Source organism: Gekko japonicus, unplaced genomic scaffold (genome assembly GCF_001447785.1).
Source record: "Gekko japonicus isolate JY-2015 unplaced genomic scaffold, Gekko_japonicus_V1.1 scaffold1387, whole genome shotgun sequence".
NCBI classification, from domain to species: domain Eukaryota; kingdom Metazoa; phylum Chordata; class Lepidosauria; order Squamata; family Gekkonidae; genus Gekko; species Gekko japonicus.
The window spans coordinates 460,608-480,483 of NW_015174881.1; the positions used below are offsets into that span (position 1 = coordinate 460,608).

At 43.7% G+C, this 19,876-nt stretch overlaps 1 protein-coding gene across 2 annotated transcripts in view; it reads left to right on the forward strand.

Moving 5' to 3' along the window:
* Window positions 1-19,876, forward strand: part of ELAC2 (elaC ribonuclease Z 2) — a 31,800-nt gene that overhangs the window by 8,008 nt on the left and 3,916 nt on the right. Inside the window, exons 7-22 of one of the 2 annotated variants that reach the window (XM_015424888.1) lie at window positions 2,580-2,732; window positions 3,162-3,220; window positions 3,807-3,865; window positions 3,956-4,028; window positions 6,000-6,112; window positions 6,517-6,615; window positions 8,197-8,335; window positions 8,426-8,511; window positions 10,040-10,158; window positions 11,401-11,497; window positions 12,100-12,238; window positions 13,563-13,601; window positions 13,767-13,876; window positions 15,867-15,966; window positions 16,048-16,168; window positions 16,491-16,569. In XM_015424888.1, coding sequence (XP_015280374.1) covers window positions 2,580-2,732; window positions 3,162-3,220; window positions 3,807-3,865; window positions 3,956-4,028; window positions 6,000-6,112; window positions 6,517-6,615; window positions 8,197-8,335; window positions 8,426-8,511; window positions 10,040-10,158; window positions 11,401-11,497; window positions 12,100-12,238; window positions 13,563-13,601; window positions 13,767-13,876; window positions 15,867-15,966; window positions 16,048-16,168; window positions 16,491-16,569 — 1,585 coding nt within the window. The remainder of the gene's footprint in view (window positions 1-2,579; window positions 2,733-3,161; window positions 3,221-3,806; window positions 3,866-3,955; window positions 4,029-5,999; window positions 6,113-6,516; window positions 6,616-8,196; window positions 8,336-8,425; window positions 8,512-10,039; window positions 10,159-11,400; window positions 11,498-12,099; window positions 12,239-13,562; window positions 13,602-13,766; window positions 13,877-15,866; window positions 15,967-16,047; window positions 16,169-16,490; window positions 16,570-19,876) is intronic. The other variant, XM_015424889.1, reaches the window with a different exon arrangement.

A 19,876-nucleotide genomic window follows, 5' to 3' on the forward strand; every position in this document is an offset into this window, starting at 1 on the left:
GCGACACTGAGGTAGATGAGGAGCTGTCAGTGGCTGATGCCTGATGTTCGCTGTTTTCTTCTGTCGCCTTCTTTTCCTCTGCTTATTTTCTTTTCTTTTTTTGTCGGAGTTTGATGCTGCTTCAGGAATGATTCTGCTTTAGAGAGAGAGTCAGTCTTTTCCTTCTTCTCTTTGTAGTTAACTATAAGACCTTCTGGTAAAATCCATCGGTATTGGACATTGTTCTTTTGAAGGAATGTTGTGATGTTTCTGTATTGCTTCTTCTTCTTACATATTTCAAATGAAACATCTTTCAGTATTTTTATCTCTTCCTCTTGGATTTTTAATGTTGTGGCAGTAGAAGCTTTAAGTATCGAGTCTCTTGTTGATCTTTTTGCAAATGTAACAAATATTTCCCCTGGAAGATTATTTTTTCCTACAAACTCTGAATAAGTTCTATAAATCATGTCTATGTCCGCTTGTAATATTTCAGGTTTGCTGTTGATCAGAGAGGGCAATGCTTCACTTAGGATTTCTCTTAAATTTTCATCTTTTTTCCGGTACCCCTTGAAATCTTAAAACATATAGGGATCTTTCCACTTGCAGTTGTAGTAATTGTTGTTTTTCAGAAGCTCTTTCTTTATCAGCAGTGTCCATTCTTTGATCCATCTCTTTGGTTTTAGTTTCAACCTTTTTTAGCTTTTTGACCGTCTTCTCTGATTTGTCTTTGGTCTCCTTCAGCTCCTTCTGCAAATCATCAAATTTCTTATTGAGATTCGCCAGCTGATCCAGCAGGGCGCGCAAGGCTTCAGAAATCATACCAGCTAAATCAGTGGTAGTTTCCGGTCTTGTGACCGTTGATGCTGTGCTGGCGCTTCCTGTGGTGCCTCTGCCTCTGGATGCCATTTTTCCCCTTCGCTGCGACATTGTTTGCATTAAGGTAAAAGTTCTTAAAAGTTCTAAGGTTTTTCTCTGGACTGAATAACGAGCCCCACTGCGATCCACTTGGGTTGGGTGGGTTTCTAACAGTTTATTGTCGACTTGCTTCCCATTGCGCTGCTTTCTGCGCTGTAGGATAGGGTTCTTCCTCCCAAGAGTCCCCCCTCCTTCTCTATGGGCCTTTGCCGTCTCACTGTCAGTTCCTCCACCCTCTTTACTTTTGTCCTTCTTTTGAAACTTGTTCACTCACTATTTTTTTTCCTGTTGGGTGTCATCCCGTAGGGAGAGTCCTTTTGCTTAAGTCCTTGCAGACTCTGGTCCAGTAATGTCTCTGGTCACCATTACTGGCCTGGGGGCAGCGGGACCTTAAGGAGCTAAAAAGAGCCTCAATCCTTCAGCTGCGGCTTTGGGAGTGGCTCCTCCAGCGCTCCAGGCTAGAAGCTCCCCACAAGAGCTTCAGGGGGGGCTCGAAGGCTTCCGAACCCCCTCCCTGCAGCCTCAATCCAAATCTGACCCATCAGAGCTTGAGGGAGTGTGTTCATGAGTTGCCGAAAACCGGAAGCGGGGAGGGCTTTCCAGGACCCCGTGCTTTAGCGCGACCCTGTGAAGACAGGGAGGTTGGGGAGGGCTTTCCAGGGCATAGAAAGACGGGGGGAATCCACAACTTACCTTACTTCTTCTTTCATCTCCCTGCCGACTGAGGGGAGGGCTGCTGGGAGCAGGGGGCGGGGCTTGCTACATGTCCCCGCCCCCTGGCCTCCTCTCTGCTGGAGCGTTGCTCTGGTGAGCTCTGAGGTGAAACGAGGCCTGATAACAGCAGCCAGAATTTTATTTGCAATGACATGGAGGACACTGAAGATCCCAACGCTGTATGAGTTGATAATGAAGATTATGGAATGTGCTGAAATGGACAGATTTACAAATATATTAAAGGGAAAAATGGAAGAGGAATTTATGGGACCGTGGAGGGTGTTTTATGACTGGCTAAAACTTAAGTACTGAGAAAATAAGATTAAATGAAGAATAACAAGAATGAGGGATATAGTAGTTGTGAAGCTCTAATGAGAAGATTTGCATGCAGAATGTTAAATTGTATTTATATATATATATTTCTATATCTTTCCTTTTCCCTTCTTTCCCCTTTCCCTTTCTCTGTGCATAAACTAATAAAATTCTGAAAAAACCCTAAGTCTGTACTTGACGTAGGCTTTGTACTGTGTTCTACCCACATACTTACAGTATCAAAATTAAAATAAGTGTTTATGCTGAGAAACTGTCCTATTTTTATTGCACTTGGTGCCTTAACTGTTTTAATCCTGTTGTATTTTATTGCACAGTTGTGCCTATGTAAGCCGCCCTGAGTCCACTTGCGGGGAAGGTGGGGGTACAAGTGAAATAAAATAAATAAATAATCTAGCTATTTCGGAATCAACAATAGGATTATTGTGCTGGGAGTCAGAAATGAAGTTTGTCTTTGAGCAGTTTACTATCTGCTGTTAAATGTCTTGCATCTACATGAAGATGTTCACAAAAGGACAAAGTAGAATGAGCAAGGTTAAGGAAAGAAGTTGTTTGTGGTTTAAATAATATTCCTTGGAAATGAGGGAATATGCGTGCGTTTCTTCTTAATCTTTTTTTCCTCCCCTATATTCCTGAAATAGGAAAGAAGCCCATAAATAACCAAAGGGAGCTTACGTGTTCTGAATCAGCATCACCAGCAGATGACCAAATGCATAACTTGGGACCAGGATCTCCCTCTAGGGAGCAGGAGTACCGAAGGGATGACAGAAGTAAAACATCCCCTGATAAGATGGGTGAGGGAGCCTTGCTTCTCAGTGACTTCCAAAATAATAGTTTGGGGCCCAGCATGGAAGTACACATGATTTAGTCGAGTATTTCCAGGCTGTAGGTTGGAAGATGGCACAACAGTTTAAGGAATTTTCTCTGGTATGTTTGCATCCACTTGTCAGTTTCTTTTAACTAAGCTTCAGTGGTGGATTGCCTTATGATTGGTTGTTGGTTGGTTGGTTGTTTCGTTATCCTTCTCGGAGGGGAATGATTTAAGTGGATTTTTGGAAGTTTGATAAGATGATATCAACTGAGTATTATGGCATTCTGATTAGCATGTTGATGTGTTTTTCTGTGGGCAGAGGATGGGTGCTTGTAATTTTAAAGTTGTGCAAACACCCTGAATATGAAATCATCTGTGCTTTGTTTTTGATGTGCACGTTTGTGTTTTTAAGATGGTGGCAGACAAGTCGGCCAAAGGGATCCATCTTTAGTTGTTGCATTTATTTGTAAGGTAAGAGTTGTTCTTAAGAATAAGATCTCGCAATTGTTGTAATGCTTCTGTTTTACAAACAAGGTCAATGGTATCTTCCTTGAGAATAATTTTCTAATAAAGTCAAGCTTCCTGGGTAATGTTTTTGCTTCCTGGCTAGTGCTTCAGTAGACCTAGAGAACTCAGGGTGCATCTTTATTGCACACTTTCCCTATCTTCCTATACTGTCTTGTTTGTACTTCTTGTTCAAAGAAGTACAAAGCTGCTGTCTTTAGTCTGTTTTTAAGGAAATCTGATTTGAATAGCACGAAAACTTAACGTATTGAAAAACAGTAGTTTCCAAAAAGGTGCTGTTCATTGAAAGTATTACACTGCTTGGTTATGAGTCTGTTTGAAACACGGCTGCCTGTTGGGAGGAAATTTCGATGCATTTTCAGCTTTTACTTTTTAATCTGGTGGTTCTAATAAGTTCAGTTGGTTGAGAGATATTTTGGGGACTTTTTTGGGGGGGGGTTGTCTGATGTGATGTCAGCTTGTTTCTTACCCTTTCAAGTAACTTAAAACATTGCCAGGAAGAAGTGATGAAATGAATATTGCTTACCCACAGCTCCATCCAAAGAAAGGGAACTTTCTGGTGCTTAAAGCAAAGGATCTTGGCTTGCCTGTGTAAGTACAGAATATTTTCCAGTAATCTTTTGTAGACAAGAGCATCCCATACCTTTATGGCTGGCTGAATTTTTTAATTATCTCTTGTAGGGGCACAGCAGCAATTGCCCCGATCATTGCAGCAGTAAAGGAAGGAAAGAGTGTCATATTTGAAGGCAAAGAGGTATTTTTAAATAAAAACCTAGAAACCATTTTTCCTGACATGTGAGGCCAAGGTGGCTTGCATACTACAGTGTGTATGTTAATAGAACCATATAAATTCTGTTCCATCCCCATTAAGTTTCCCAGGGAATTGTTTTACTCAGAGGTATCTGATTGTGTTTTTAGCTTTTAGTTATTACATCATGGATATAACCAAGCAGGACTTATACTTGATAAGTGTGAAGAAGCACCATGTGAAGCATTTGTTTGTTTTTATTCCACTCTGTCAGTGGGAATCTCTGAATTGTTGAGGTTGTGCTGGGTGGTGGTTGTTATTATCATTGTATGGCAGTGTGTGTAGTATAGCTAGGAGATCTGAAGATTGTCTGGCAGCCAGAAGTTCTAGCTCTTTAGTGTTAATCACCACTAGGTGGCATGCTAGACTTATTTTTAAGGCAAGAGATGTTTCAGAGGTTGTTTGCCATTGCCTGCCTCTGTCAAATTTCCTGTTTTGGAGCTCAAGTATACCATTGTTGGGACATGGTTATAGTATTCTCCAGCAGAATATAAATAGCTTGTCCATCCATACTAGTACGCACCGTGTAGTAGTACAGCAGATTTTATGAACATTTGTAGTATACACTTGTGAAGATTGGGGTTTTAAGTCCATTTAAACAGAGGTAGTGTGCTGTGTAGTTTGACTAGAGTGGTCTCTACCCCAGCCTTCTGTTGACACACTGAACTCAAGTGGTCCTCTTAAGTGCAGTTATTTCATATGAGAAATATGAGAAAAATAATTTATGTTCACTACCAGGGACAGGGGAAATAAGGGTATTCAGTAAAGAGGCTTTAAAACTATTAACACGTAGCACACAGCTTTTGCTAGATGCATTAATTTATGTTTTGGTTGTCAGTTCCTGCAGAACAGTAATCACTCAAGCTTGTATTCTTTAGGGGAATGCTAGCTTTCCCTGAGACTCCGATTCTCACAGTATCAATGTGAGCTCTTCCCAGAAACCTCATATCTTTAACCAGTTTCCCACAGAACTTGGTGCTGAGACACTACAGTCTCTTCCTAAAGTGTTCACTGTGCTATTTTGCTTTTCCATAAAAGATATTGAGACTTCCAAAGTCTCCCAAGAAAGTATTTGTGCATACAGAGGGATAGGCTGAAAAGCCAGTCTCCAACTATTCACTGATTTCGCCTGCTTGCACTCATTGTGAGAGACCTAGGCAGTTTCCTGGGGATGGGTTCTTTCCCACCTAATACTCTGGAGACAAAAACCCTGTGTGATCTGAGCTGACAGTGTAGCAGAATTTTTTCTGTCACTTCTGTTAAAAAAGTGTTCCCTGCCCAACCTAGACTGAAGACTTTCCCCCTGAGAGGCTGGCTAGCTAGAAACTACAAGAGGTGTTAAAGGCACCTGTGCACCTATAACCTGGGTAGGCTACCACCAGTCCTTCTCTGTTCTTCCGGTCAGGAGTCAAAGGACAAACTCCTGACCTTACCAGGATTAACTAGGGTTCAAGCAATGTTGCATAGTTATAGGTAGGCCTACAAAAGGATGATTTCATTGGTTCTCTGGTCATGTCAGAAGAGCAAGTGGTATGATCTGCAGCTTCACATCACCCCGTCTCTCACAGGACTTAATTGAAATGGAATGGTAATTGAAGAGCCAAAGCTGAAGAACATGTTATCTTGCAGGTTCAAGGTCATTCCACCCTCTCATGGCATGTCTGTGTGAAACTCTGGAGACATAGATCCAATAATTTTAACAAACTCAGGCCACAGCCAAACTGAACCACACTGTTAGAACAGAACTCCATTTTGAATGAACCAAAATTCTTGACAACTTCCCCTGCCTATCTGGCGTCTTCAGCCATCTATGGGCCTTGATTGTCTGTTAGCTGTTCTTCATATGTGAGATTGGTGACTGACCGAAAGGGGACTTTGTGCATCCATCACAACGCTAATCTCTGTGCTTTGTTGCAGATCTTGGCTGAAGAACTTTGCACCCCTCCAGACCCAGGTGCAGTCTTCATTGTTGTGGAGTGTCCTCATGAAGGCTTTGTAGATGCAGTCTGTGAAAATGCTACATTGCGAGGGTATGGCTGAGATGGGGACATGTCTTTATAGTCAAGATTTGGGAGGGGTTAACTGCGGCATTTCCTGCCACCCTTGTGCTGGTAATCATAGAATCATAGAATGTTAGAGTTGGAAGGGATCTTGCAGGTCATCTAGTCCAACCCCCTGCACTCTGCAGGAGCATAACGGAAAGAGAGCCCTACAACATACCCGAATGATTTTTAGTGGCATACAGTTAAAGGTGTTTGACCTAGCCAGATATTGGCTGGTGAGGGAGGAAGCCACCACCACATCCAGGATCCTGTTCCTCCCATGAGTTGTGTGCCTCCCTGCCCCCCCTTCCAGTTGTCTCATTCATCTTGAGAGTATGTGGCCGCTCCACAGTCTCAGCATGACTACTTACACATTAAATGCTTTGTTGCAGATATCAAGAAGGGAAGCAGGAGAATCCTGTGGCTTTGGTTGTCCACATAACCCCAGAGCCTGTTTTACAGGACAGTCGGTATAAGCAGTGGCTAGAAAGGTTTGTGCATAGTATGTAACATTCAGTTGACAAGCAGTCTTGCTGAGCTGGGCTGGAGTTGGGTCACAGGCACATATGGGATTTCATCATCATGTGTTAACTTCATATCTGTGTTGAAGTGGCTAATTGTGATATGGTGCTGGCTGAAAGGATAATGGCCACATTTAGCATTCATATAATGCTTTTTGAGTGTTGAACGTGCTTCTCATCCATTATCTCAGTGATCTTTACAACTCCTATGTTTGTTAAGTCAGTGCTTTTGCAGATGGGGGGAGCAGACTGGGACTGGGGAAAGTGAGCACTACGGTCATGTAGTGAGTTCAGGACTGCAGTAAAAGAGGGTCTTACCGGCCACTGCAGTGTGCCAGCTCTGAAATTTCCTTGCTTTGCAGGCAGTTCTGTATGGGTGAAAATCCTACAAATCAGAAAGTGTAACTTGCATGAGTGGAACCTTTCATATCTGTAATCCTGCCTGTGTCTGGTCTTTTCCCTTACTAGCATAATTGTTAGGGTTACCAGCTGTGTGTTAGGAAACTTCTGGAGATTTGAGGGTGGAGCCTGAAGAGGGGAGGGACCTCAGTGCGGTATAATGCCACAGAATATGCCCTCCAAAGCAGTCATTTCCTCCAGAGGATCTGATCACTGTAGTCTCTGGAGATAAGTTGTAATTCTGGGAGATCTTCAGGTCTCACCTGGAGCTATGCAACCGTAATAATTGTGCTGTTCACTGTGTAAGTGTTCATTAACACAACTCAAAGGAGAGATTAAAAAATAGCACTAGTCAGGGAACGAGCAACCTCTGCCCTGAAAAAACAAACCAACTTATCCTAGCATAATTCATACCAGGAAAAGATGTGTGTGAAAAGTGAGAGCATGGTAGGGCTGGTGGTACAGAATGCGGCAGCTAGAATGTTGACTGGAGAGGGTTGGAGGAACCATTATCACTGCAGTCTTGTTGCACCTGCAGTGGCTTCCAATTCGCTTCTGGGCAAATTTGCTTCAAGGTGCTGATGTTGACCTTTAAAGCCCTGTACAGCCTGGGACCAACTTACATTAAGAACCGCCTTCTCCCATACCAGCATACCTGCTCACTCCAGTCATCCTCGAGGGCCCTGCTTCAGTTTCCTCCACTATCTCAGGCTAAATGGGTGGCAACCTGACAAAAGGGCCTTTCCTGTTGTGTCACCAAAACTTTGGAACTCTCTCCCAGGGAGATTTGTCTGTCTCTATCAGTATCTTTTGCCAGTAGATGAAGACCTTTTTGTTCTATCTGGCATACCCCCAGTAATGGTTTTTGGCCCTTCTAGTTCTCTGTGTTTGTGTTTTTGATAGCATTTTAATAATTTTAATTGCTTAAATGTTGTAATGTTTTTATGTGGACCTTGTGGACCCTGATTGGCGGGAAAGACAGCATATTCTTAAAAAAAAAAAAATAGGGAGCAGACCATGTAGCCGAATTGTGTTGTAAGCAGTAGGAACTATGACTGTGCTATTTATAAGTGGTGTGCCCCACAAAACTCTGGCACTGACATCAGGTTTTAATTGAAATCAGACACTCATCATTGCTGCTTGTTCCACCAGTTTTGGAGCTGATACTCAGCACTTAATTCTCAATGAGAACTCCCAGTCAGTGCACAATCTCCGCAGCCACAAAATCCAAACCCAGCTCAACCTCATCCATCCAGAGATCTTCCCGTTACTCTCCAGCTACCAGAGCAAGGTAAAATCTTGGCCTGTCTGGAAGGGCATGCCTTTCTCACTAGGTGTGGGAACATATTTAATTTTTTTCCCTGTCTTGTCCATCCATCAGAAAGAAGAAGCTACATTCAGTGTGCCTGTTATGCGAGGAGAGTGCCTCCTCAAATACCAGCTGAGGCCCAAGCTAGAGTGGCAGAGGTTGGTGGGCTCTTAAACGTTCTTTTTTGGGTGGAGGTGGAGAGTGGTAAGGCCTTTTTCTCTTACACGATAGCATCTGATGGGGAGAAGCGGATGTTACCCCAGTGGGTTGAATCCTACCATTTCATTCCATTTGGGCCTGTGTGTTCCTCTGCTGCGCCGGCATGGATGCTGAGAGCTCTCTGTTTCTGGAGAGCACCTCACTGTAGAGGAAGAGGTGGTCGCTGGCAGAATGAAACGATAGGATCCAACCCAAGGAACACTTCTTTGTCTCATTTGTCCCTCTTTCTCATAATGTCTAGTTTGACATAATGTAGTAAGTGATATGCACAGTTATGTGTATGGCTGATGGTTATGGGTACGGATGGTATGTTGTCATTGGGTGATGCGTCTGGGCAACAGTGTGATTTACATGTCCTGTGTTAAACTAGATGTTACAGAATACAGGGGGAGAATCAGGCCCATAGCCTTGGGGGGCATTTGGGGGTGGTCTCCCCCACGGATGAGCCACAGACCCCCACCCCCGGTGCACCACACTCCTTATCCTGCCCGCTGCAATCTCACTAGCTCTTCCTGCTCGGCTGCAGCAGGAAGAGCTGGTGAGGAGCAGTGAGATGCCAGGGCAGGCCATTCTCTATGCCTCTGGTGGAGGTGAGCTCGTGGTTCTGCTCCTTTCTCCTCAAGAGTAAGAGGAGCAAGAGGCAGCACTAGCTCACCTCCCCGCCACACAAGGCATAGGGAATGGCTCGCTTCAACTCTCCCTCAGCAGCAGCATAGCAGCTGGGCTGGCTGGTGCAGGCACAGTGAGGTGCCAGGGCGGGAGAGCTGAGGAGGCAGGCAGACAGGGTTGTAGGCGGCGGGCAGAAAGAGGTGTCATGATGCCTCTTTCTATTTGCTGCCCGCAGCCCTGCCTGCCTGCCTCCTTGGCTCTCCTCTCTCTCTCTGTTCCCAGCGCGCAGGAGGTTCCTCCACAAATGGAGAGGGAGAAGGAGAGTCACTTCTGAGTGATGTTACAAGTGACATCACCACATCTGGGACATGACCCCCCCTCCCCCAGCTGAAAATTTTCTGGCTGTGGGGCTGGGAGAATGCAGATATGAAGCCCTGGTAGTTCCGTGTCTTGAGAGATTTCATTCATCCCTCATCATTGCTTGTAATCTCAAATGATGGGCTCCTTTCAAGACTCTTCTCAACAGAGCTGCAATGATGATATGGCAGGCTGTCTGGTTCTGTGAGGAAATGACGGTGTGCCACATAGCCCCGTTACACAAAAACGTGGGTTGGGGGTATGTGTGTGAATAGTTTAAAAGAGAACCATGTTTTGAGCTGTACTCTTTACTGATGTATTGATTTCTACAGGATTGTGTGTAGAGTACCTGATATACTTGGGTGAAAGGAACAAATACTTTCTGAGGGTTGGTGTTTTACCTCAATAGAAAGAGCAATATTGGCTTGCAAAAAATTGAAATGCTCTGTCCTGACAAATGAAGATGTTTTTTGCTTCCATCCTGACTCCTCTTTCTTCCAGAGAGGCTGTTACTGCTTACAATTCTGCTGAGTTTATAGCTGAAGCCCTGGAGCTGCCTGACTTCCAGGAGACTGTGCAGAAGTGCAGAGAGAGCTTACAAGGCAAACTGGCATCATCAGGTGAACAAACTGTCTGTCTTATGCTTGAACACCAGTGTGGAAGGGAGATTGCATGTTTCATTCATGATAAGTTTTAGTTGCTGCAGGAACTTGTATTTCTGTGCTTCGACGTATGAGCTTTGGCATCTCAATTCTTAGCTTCACATTTGAAAGTTAGTATTTATAGGCCCTGTTCTTCTGTAGCTCAGATTGTATACCTGAGCCAGAGAAGAATTCCCTCTTAACTGTACAGTGTGTTGCTGCTGTGGTGGCTGGTGAGCTGGACTGGTGAGTATGCATAGAGAATCCCCCTTCCCCTTCCCAGGCACCTCAGATGTTTTAACAACTTCTGCAGCACCCTGGGAAATGTAGTGCTCAGGGCACCTGACCTCTCAGTGCTGTGAAAACAAACAAAACCTGTTGGAACCTGCTAGTCTCTAACACTTACTCAGATACAGTGACTAAAAGCTTGTTCTTTGCCATTGAATTGATGGTCAGAATAAGCAGATTCCAGCTGCCTTTCTTTCTTTTTAAGTTTGTTTCCCATGATAGTTGGATTTCAAATCTTTTGGGAGTACAGAGCACAACAGATTCCTGTGTTTTCTTCCCTTTTGTGTGGGGATATATTTGCCTAACCTTTCTTGTTGATTTGTGCTTGTAAAAATTTGCTGCTGTAGTCTGTCAACAAGAAATGAATGAGGGCTTGGGGGGGGGGTGAATGGTAATATGCATATGCTTTTGCTAAAACGGGCATTGTGAACAAACTGGAATTTTGTGACATAAAAGAGGTTGATGTTTAGGAGGCACATTTTTGTTGTACTATTAATAGCACTATGGGATCCTGCATATTTACTCCATAACAAGGGGAAGTTTAAAAGCAAACTGAAAGCTGCATTTTCTTTCACTAGAAAGTTCTACTATGTGAGCTGCAGTTACTTAGAGATCATCACTTTGACAACTGTTGGATTTTTTAGTACTTACTGTTCCACCCTTGTTCTTTCTGGTGTGTCCTGTTCCACTTTTGTAGCAAAAGTAGAGAGATAGAAAGATGGCCACTGTGGCTTTGATTCCTTTCCCCAGTGTACTTTTAAATTTGCTACTTGGCCAACCAAGTTACCGTAATTCTCTTACTTCAGTTTGAATCCCTAGTTTGCTTTTATGTTTTTCCCCCTCACTTAATAAGGCTTTGTTTAATCTTGATAGGTGGTGATAATGCAGGACTCTGGTTTGCAGGCATTCAAGAGCTTTTTCTGTTTGTTCTAGGAAATATGGATCGGTATCCAGAAGTTGTATTTTTAGGAACTGGCTCTGCAGTCCCAATGAAAATACGGAATGTCAGCTCAACATTGATAAATGTCAGGTATATAGTAGGATGTGGTGTGGTGTCTGTGCGTGGGTGAAGGCAATAGTCTTTTGGGGAGAGAAAGATGTGGATCTTGGAGTGTGTAAATGATGGGTTCCCAACAAGCATTTTTGGCATGTTCCTTAATGTGTGTCTTATTGGGTTAACGTATTGCCCGCTAGGTCGGAAAGGTGCTGCATTAATTTTTAATAGAAGTAAGTGCTCCTCAAACACAGTCGTGCAGTCCCTTTTGTAACAGAGGCTTTGGTTTTTCTTCAGGTGTCTGTTGTAGGTGCCTAGCACAGCATTATATGTCCCTCTGAAACTGACCTGCTTGGTCTCCTCACCTAATTAGTGGCAAAGCCCCTTGGCTTGTAACAAATAATTGATGATCAGTTATTTTAAAACTTTGATTCTCTTCTGTATTCACAAAGATTGCTCATAAGAGACAAAATGAGTTGTGTGAACCTTTTGGTTTTTCCCCACTGCATAACATGATGAGAGAGCAAAGGTGCATTCTAAACTCTGCAAAATGTAGTTGTTTGCCTGCTTGGGTGAAATATGTCTTTATACTGTCACTGGTACTTGTAATACAAACTTGCATCTGCTTCTCTCGCTAGCGCCACCCAGTCTCTGATTCTGGATTGTGGGGAAGGAACTTTTGGCCAGCTTTGCCGCCATTATGGAGATGATGTTGACCAAATCCTGTGCAACATTGCAGCTGTGTTTGTATCTCATATACACGCAGATCACCATACAGTGAGTATTGTATTGGGGTGGGCATTCTCCACCATTTTACATTGTGTCATTATCCTCAGGAAAGTGTCTCTTATATCATGATTCTTCCTATTCTCATTTCTTTCCAACATAAAGGAATAGTATAGACATAATGATGAACCAGGTTTTTAAAGAAATTTAGATATTTGTATGCTGCTTTTCTCTCCAATGGACACCTAAGCTAGCATTTAACACCCCCACCCCCCATTTTATCTTCACAGCAACAAACCTGTGAAGTAGGTTGGACTTTAGAATGTTTGACTGGCCTAAGATCACCCAAAGAGTTTCCATGGTAGAGTGGGGATTCGAACTTGGGTCTCCCAGGTCCTAGTCTGGCACCCTAAGCACAACACTGCAGTGGTTGCAACAGTTATGAGAATAAGTCAGGAGGATCCTTGGACAAGTGTTTTCCCTCATCCCTTTGTGCATGGTGATCTAGTGAACTCTTCCTGCTTTTGCCATGTGCCAGAGTTGATCACTGCATATGCCTAGCAGACATCACAGAGCAAACCTTATTTGGCGGTCCAGATGCCCTGACAAACAATAGTTTGCAGAAGTCTTTCCTTATACCTACTGCCCGCAAAGGGAGGGGGGAGCATGCAAGCCCCACATTTGTTTATGCAACAAGCCATGATGTTCACTGCATCTGAAGCATACCTACGTCACACCATATCGCTAGTTCTTCATTGTGGTAAACTCACTATGAAAAAAACTGAGATTGCATTGCCCAAATTTGCTGACCTATCTGAAATGGTATCTGACAGCAAGAATTAATTAATTAATGAATTAATTATTTCGACTTTTACCCTGCCCTCCCCGCCAAAGCAGGCTGCAGTTCGTTTTGTTTTGTTTTGTAACTGAAGACCTCCACAGACTCTGGTCATTTTTCTCCTTTCCTTTGTACAATCCTTAGCATTCTGAAAACACTTTGCATGACAGCATGTCATAACCTCTTCTGTAGAAGGAACTGAGTGGTTGGGCACCAGTGTTGCAGAAGTGCCAGCCAAGATCTGGGGAAATGTGGGTTCAAATCCCACTCTGTTGCTAAGGTCACAGGCTGAGAAGTAACATACTCTCTTAGCCTAACTACCTCACTGGAATGTTGTGTGGATCAATGCATGAGGCCCTGAATATATTAGGAAGAGTAGTATAAAATGTATTGGAAAGTATGTCTAATAACACTATATGAAAAAGCAAATAAGAATTGAACTGCTATTGTACTCAGGTCATTCTTATAGTTGTTTGAGGAGAGGTGTAAGGAACTGGCTGCTGTTTCTTTATCATTAGCTATTCTTCTGTTTCCTAGGGCTTATTGAATATCTTGTTGCAGAGACATCGTGCATTCGTAAGTAATGCTTTAAAGAAAAAAAATTGGGCTTTGCTAGGTTGTGGAGATTTTAGTGGATCAGCAGTACTGTGTACCAGGGTTGGTCCCTGCTCTTGGATCTGCTGTCTCTGTTGCATAACTCTGCCATTGTCTCCCATCATCTTTTCTCCTTTCTGCTCTCAGATGTCCAAGGGTCAGCCCTACAGCCCACTGTTTCTGGTTGCTCCCACACAGATCATGACATGGTTGCATCAGTACAATGACCATTGCCAAGAAATCCTAGGGCACATGAAGTGAGTTGTACAGCCATGTATTTTGGTGTAGTGTGAAGTACTGAACTATCCTTGTCTGTTACCTGTTCGCTATAGCTGCCACCTTTTTATTGCAGTACATGGTATGCATGTAGCAGAAACACAGTTACTGTTCTGTACTATGTCTTATTGTCACAAATTGCTCAAGTATCTCTTCTGCCTCTGAGGAATCTTTCCCATCTCTCTTAAGCTATCTTCAACATATTTACTTGTTCATTCATGGCTGTGTGTAACTGTTTAAGTTTATAGTCTCCTCAAGATCCAAGAGTAGCTGCAAGTAAGAACAAGAGGGTATATAATCATTATAATCACTTCCTCCATAAATATAGGCTCGCTTGTGTGGCACACTTGGAGGACTTCAGAGCACATTCTTCCTTGGAGAAAGTGACATTCTCATTACAAACTTCCTGTGAGGACAAGTAATCTGAGACAGAAGTGATGAAACAATTTTGTAGCTTATTCAATGGTTTGGCATTGTGTCCCCCCCCCCCCCCCCCCCCACCCTGAGGCTTCTTGTACTTTAGCATTTTCAGCTGTATATTATGGTCTTCAGAAAGTACTGCAGACCATCTCTGCATGATGAGTTGTCTTTATTTAGTATCTAACAACATGGATCATCTCAACATAGCATTATGTCCATGCAACTGCTGGTTGTTCCTGATAACAAAAAGCAATAGAAGGAGAAGAGAAGAGGAGATTGGATTTATACCTGTCAGGGTCAACAGCAAGCAGGTCCAAACACACTCTCCTGAAAAGGCTATGTTTTATTGGAATACTGGTCTGTTGCCAAGTGGTACAGGTACATTGTCAGGAATAATGAAGAGTGCAAGGGGCTCCATACATATACTCTGATGCTGCATCTAGCTAAGCAAATGAAATCCAAGCGTGTGTGCGGGAATTCTCCTAGTGGGGTATTACATCATGAACGGGAGACTCACCCCAATCCCTTGAGAGCAGAAATATTCACACCCGTAGTGGAATTCGAGCCCTCCCTTCCCTTCAAGGTTATACGGATAGCACTGTCTGGCTGAGCCAGTTCGCACGGGGGGGGGGGGTTATGTTACCCACATTAGCTAAGCAAAGCAAGCATGTGTGGCTTCGCAAAAGTCAGGGACGAAAGAAAACAAAGAAAGCATGGCAGCTAGCTGACAATACCCTGCCCTTCACTACCCAAAGGAGTCTCAGAGCAGCTTACAAACTCCTTTCCCTTCCCTTCCCCACAACAGACACCCTGTGAGGTAGGTGGGGCTGAGAGAGCTCTGACAGAAACTGCTCTTTTTCAACTACAGCTCTTATCAGAACTATGGCTTGCCCAAGGTCATCCAGCCAGGTGCAAGTGGAGGAGTGGGGAATCAAACCCAGTTCTCCCAGATTAGAGTCTGCACACTTAACCACTACACCAAACATGGAAATGCTCTGTGGGCTCTGTCCTGACTTTTTCTAGTCTCTACAGGTATTGGCAAAGATTCACAGACAAGCAGTTTCCAGTGAGCTGCTGTAAATGTTAGTCCCTGAGAAACAATCACTTGCCATGTTGAGGACCTATCAACCTCTGGAATATGTGTATTATGTTCAAATAATTTTGAGGTACAAAGAGATGGATAATTATGTTCAAAAACATCCATGGCTGACAACTCTTGTGCATGAACTTACTTTCTGGAAACTGCTTGAAAGTTTTGCTGCATAGGGAGAACTCCATTCTGCTTTGGCCTGTAAATGAATAGAAGATTGTGTAGAAGAGAGCCCTGAAACGTTTTATTCAATAAGCAGTGTTTTTTTGACAGTCTCATTCATTTTAACATGCTGGATACCAAGGCGTGTGTGATTTGCCCAAAATTTACTCTGTGGAATTATTCAAAGAATAAACTTTAAAGAAATCCTGAAGTGTGAGTTTTGGTATGGAATTCTAGAAAAAACAATTGTTTTTGTAATTATGGCTTAACTGTGCGGCATCTTTTTCATTTTCTTGCAGTATGATTCCTGCCCGGTTTTTAATGGAAGGGTGTGATGTCTTTAAACCTAAAGCAAAGACATTCATTCATTCACTTATGGAAAAATATGACTTTGCAAAGGTAGGTGGATGCAGGTTAAGATAGCAGAAGAAGCACTTGAAGGGGAATGCTAATGATTTAACATGTTATGGTCTTATTCAGTTTCAGACATGTGAAGTCAGGCATTGTAAAAATGCCTTTGCGTTGTCAGTGGTCCACAAGTCTGGGTGGAAAATCGTCTATTCTGGTGACACTATGCCATGTGAAGCTTTAGTTGAAATGGGTAAGTTTTGTGTTGTACTGTTGCTGGGGGAGGGGGGAGAGGAAGGAGAAGAACCCGGAGTAGTTTGGTAAGAAGCAAGAAGGTGTGCATGTGAGAGAGGCAATTATTACCTTTGTCTTCCAGGAGACCATGTTTAATGCTACTGGCCTGTGCCACACAAAGCTAGCTAGGATGCTCTTTTACCTGCCTTTCTGCAGTGTATCCATTGTAAGGAATGTTGTGAAGAAAGTCAAGAGATGTCCCTTTCTATAATGATATACATCTACTTTGAAAATGTCTAATCTCCATTCCACAAACGTGTTGACCATGTTGTCTTGCACAGGGAAAAATGCTTCTCTACTGATTCACGAAGCTACGCTGGAGGATGGCTTGGAAGAGGAGGCTATAGAGAAGACACACAGGTAAAAGAATTTCTCAGTCGTTACATAGGGACCCTTTCTCGTAGCATGCAGGTGGCAGGAAGGAAGTAAAAAGCTCTGGTTCTCTTGAATTCAGCTGACATTAGAGAGCGTATAGAAACAGAAGAATAGCATCAGTATATAGAATCATAAAATTCCAGTATATAGAATCATAGAATCACAGAGTTGGAAGGGGCCCTACAGGCCATCTAGTCCAACCCCCCTGCTCAATGCAGAATCAGCCCTGAGCCCTGAGCAAACCTGTTTGTCCAGCTGTCAGAATTGAGTCCATCTCTAGGGGGAGGAATGCAAGGACTCGACATGTAACTCAAGGCACAAAAAAGAACCATTTAATAATTCAAAACTACATCAGGTTTCATAAAATGTTTGCAAAAGCAGAAACCATTCTGAAACACAAAACCATAGCAAAAATTAAAAAGGAAGCCACTGACAAATAATAATTAAAAGACTGGCTTACGGACATAATAGAAACAATCGTTTCATGAACTGTGGGCAAGTTCCTTAAAAGTGGCTTGTCGTTCCAGGCTGAGGGAAGAGGAGTTGCTTCTGCATTGGCAGCATTCATTCAGTCCCGTCCCCACAGAAACTCGACGTGCCGCCTTGTATGAGGAAAGTATCCCCAGGCAGCCCTCTCTTCAGGCTGCCAGGTGCATGCAGTTAACAGTCAGCCAATTTCTCTCGAAACCGGCCAGGTCTCAAATCTGTAAGAACTTACAGATAGTAGTTGATAAGAGCTGTAAGATTTATAGGCTTACCAATAGCTAATCCTTCCACCAGCTGCTGCTTAAAGACTGCCAGTGAGGGTGAGCTCACCCCCTCCCTAGGCAGCTGAGTGCCGCATGACGGAGTGAGCTCCCATGTCTGGTTCCAGCTCCTGCCATCCTGGCAGTTCGAAAGCAAGAAATTGCAAGTAGATAAATAGGTACCGCTTCGGTGGGCAGGTAACAGCGTTCCGTGCGCCTTGGCGTTTAGTCATGCTGGCCACATGACCACGGAAACGTCTTCGGACAGTGCTGGCTCTTCAGCTTGGAAATGGAGATGAGCACCGCAGCCCTAGAGTCGGATTCGACTGGCTTTCGAGCAATGGAAGCTATACCTTTACTTTATCCTCTGCTACCAACAGGAACAGCCCTTCAAATACTTAAAGGGAGCAATCATGCCCTCCTCAACCTCCTCTTCTCCAGACTAAACATTCCCAAGTCCCTCAGCCTTTCCTCAGAGGGCTTGGTCTCCAAGCCCCTGATCATCCTCATCACTCTCCTCTGTACCCACTCCATTCTGTCCACATCGTTTTTGAAGTGAGGCCTCCAGAACTGCACACAATACTCCAGGTGTGGCCTGACCAATGCATTGTACAGTGGGACTATGATCTCTTGTGATTTGGATGTTATGCCTCCGTTGATACACTCCAAGATCACATTAGGTTTTTTTGTCACCGCATCACACTGGCTGCTCATATTTTTCAGTCCATCCATACCCCATACCCACACTGCTACTCAGAAGCGTATCCCCATCCAGTATGCATGTTCCTCATTTTTATTACCCAGATGGAGAACTCGGCACTTATCCTTTGTAAAGCCTGTTTGGTGTAGTGGTTAGGGGCACAGGCTCTAATCTGGGAGAACCGAGTTTGATTCCCCACTCCTCCACATGTAGCTGCTGGTGTGACTGTGGGTCATAAGTTCTTTCAGAGCTGTTCTCTCAAGGGCAGTTCTCGAAAGAGATCTCTCAGCCCCGCCTACCTCACAGGGTGTCTGTTGTGGGGAGGGGAAGGGAAAGGAGATTGTAAGCCGCTCTGACTCCTTCGGGTAGAGAAGGGCAGTGTATAAATCCAATCTCTCTTTTCTTAAATTGCATCCTGTTCACATCCATCCACTTTTCCAGTGTATTCAGTTCTCGTTGAATTCTGTCTCTATCTTATGGGGTATTTACTGCTTCCCCAAATTTGGTGTCATCTGCAAATTTAATGAGTAGCCCCTCCATACCCACATCCAGGTAATTTATAACAATATTGAAAAGTACTGGGCTCAAAACTGAGCCCTGTGGCACCCTGCTGGACAGCTCCTTCCATTCAGATGAAATGTCAGTAACAGAGGTCATACTGACTGGCCTGTTAGTTTCCTGGGTCATCCCTCCCTCCTTTTTTGAAAATTGGGATAACATCTGCCCTCCTCCAGTCTTGGCATGTTGTCCTCCAAGAGGTCTGGAAGATGATGGACTAAGGCATATCATCTGGCCTGGGGGATTTGTACTCATTCAGAGCAGCCAGGTGCTTCTCAGTTACCTCTCTGTCCATGTCAACCAGCAGCCCAGATGCTGTGACTTGCCTACTACCATCTCTACATGAGCCTGTTCTCTTCTTCCGGGAAAAAACTGAGGCAAAATAGGCATTAAACCTTTCTGCTTTCCTCTATTAAAGATTCTCCATTTTCACCCAACAGTGGGCCCATCGCCTCTTTTATCTTGTGTCTGCTCCTCACATGTCCGAAGAAGATTTTCTTGTTGTAGCGAGCCTTCCTGGCCAGCTTTAGCTCACTGTGAGCTTTGGCCTCTCTGATGGCTGACCTACAGTGCCTAGCAACCTGCAGATACTCTTCTTTAAAAAAATAAAAATAAAACCTTTATTAAGAATTAAAACAAAATCCATTACCAATTAGCCAGGAAAGCTGGCACAGATATTTTTTTAAATTTTTTTTTTTTAAATTTAACCATTTTAAACATTAAAAATTTCATTTTTTTTAAATGCAACATTCTTTGAGAGCAACAATTTCCATCTAGGTAAGCAATGAAAAAACATCACAAGTAACATTTTCTAGCTCCGTGTCTTGAACATTTCTTTTTTTCTCCTTTAGCACATCACACAGTTCTCTGTCCGCCTACATTGGCTTCTTGGGTCCCCTACCATGTTTCTTTCTTGTTGGAATAGAGATGGCTTGAGCTTGCCAGACCTTGTTTTAGGAGAGGCTACCCTTCACTTGCCCCCTTCCCTTCCAGCAGTCTTGCCCATGGAATGATTCTTCATCTCTTTGACCACCCTGACCTGGATGGCCCAGACTAGCCTGACCTCATCACACCTCGGAGGCTGACCAGGCTTGGTCCTGGTTAGTATTTGAATGGGAGACTACCAAGGGGTTGCTATGCAGAGGCAGGCAATGGCAAAACCACCTTTGAACATCTCCTACCTTGGAAATCCTACAGGGTTGTCATAAATCAGCTGCAACTTTAAGGCACTTTACACACACATCGCTTTGACCAAGCCAGGGTTCCAAGTCCATCGAGCCGCAGGAAT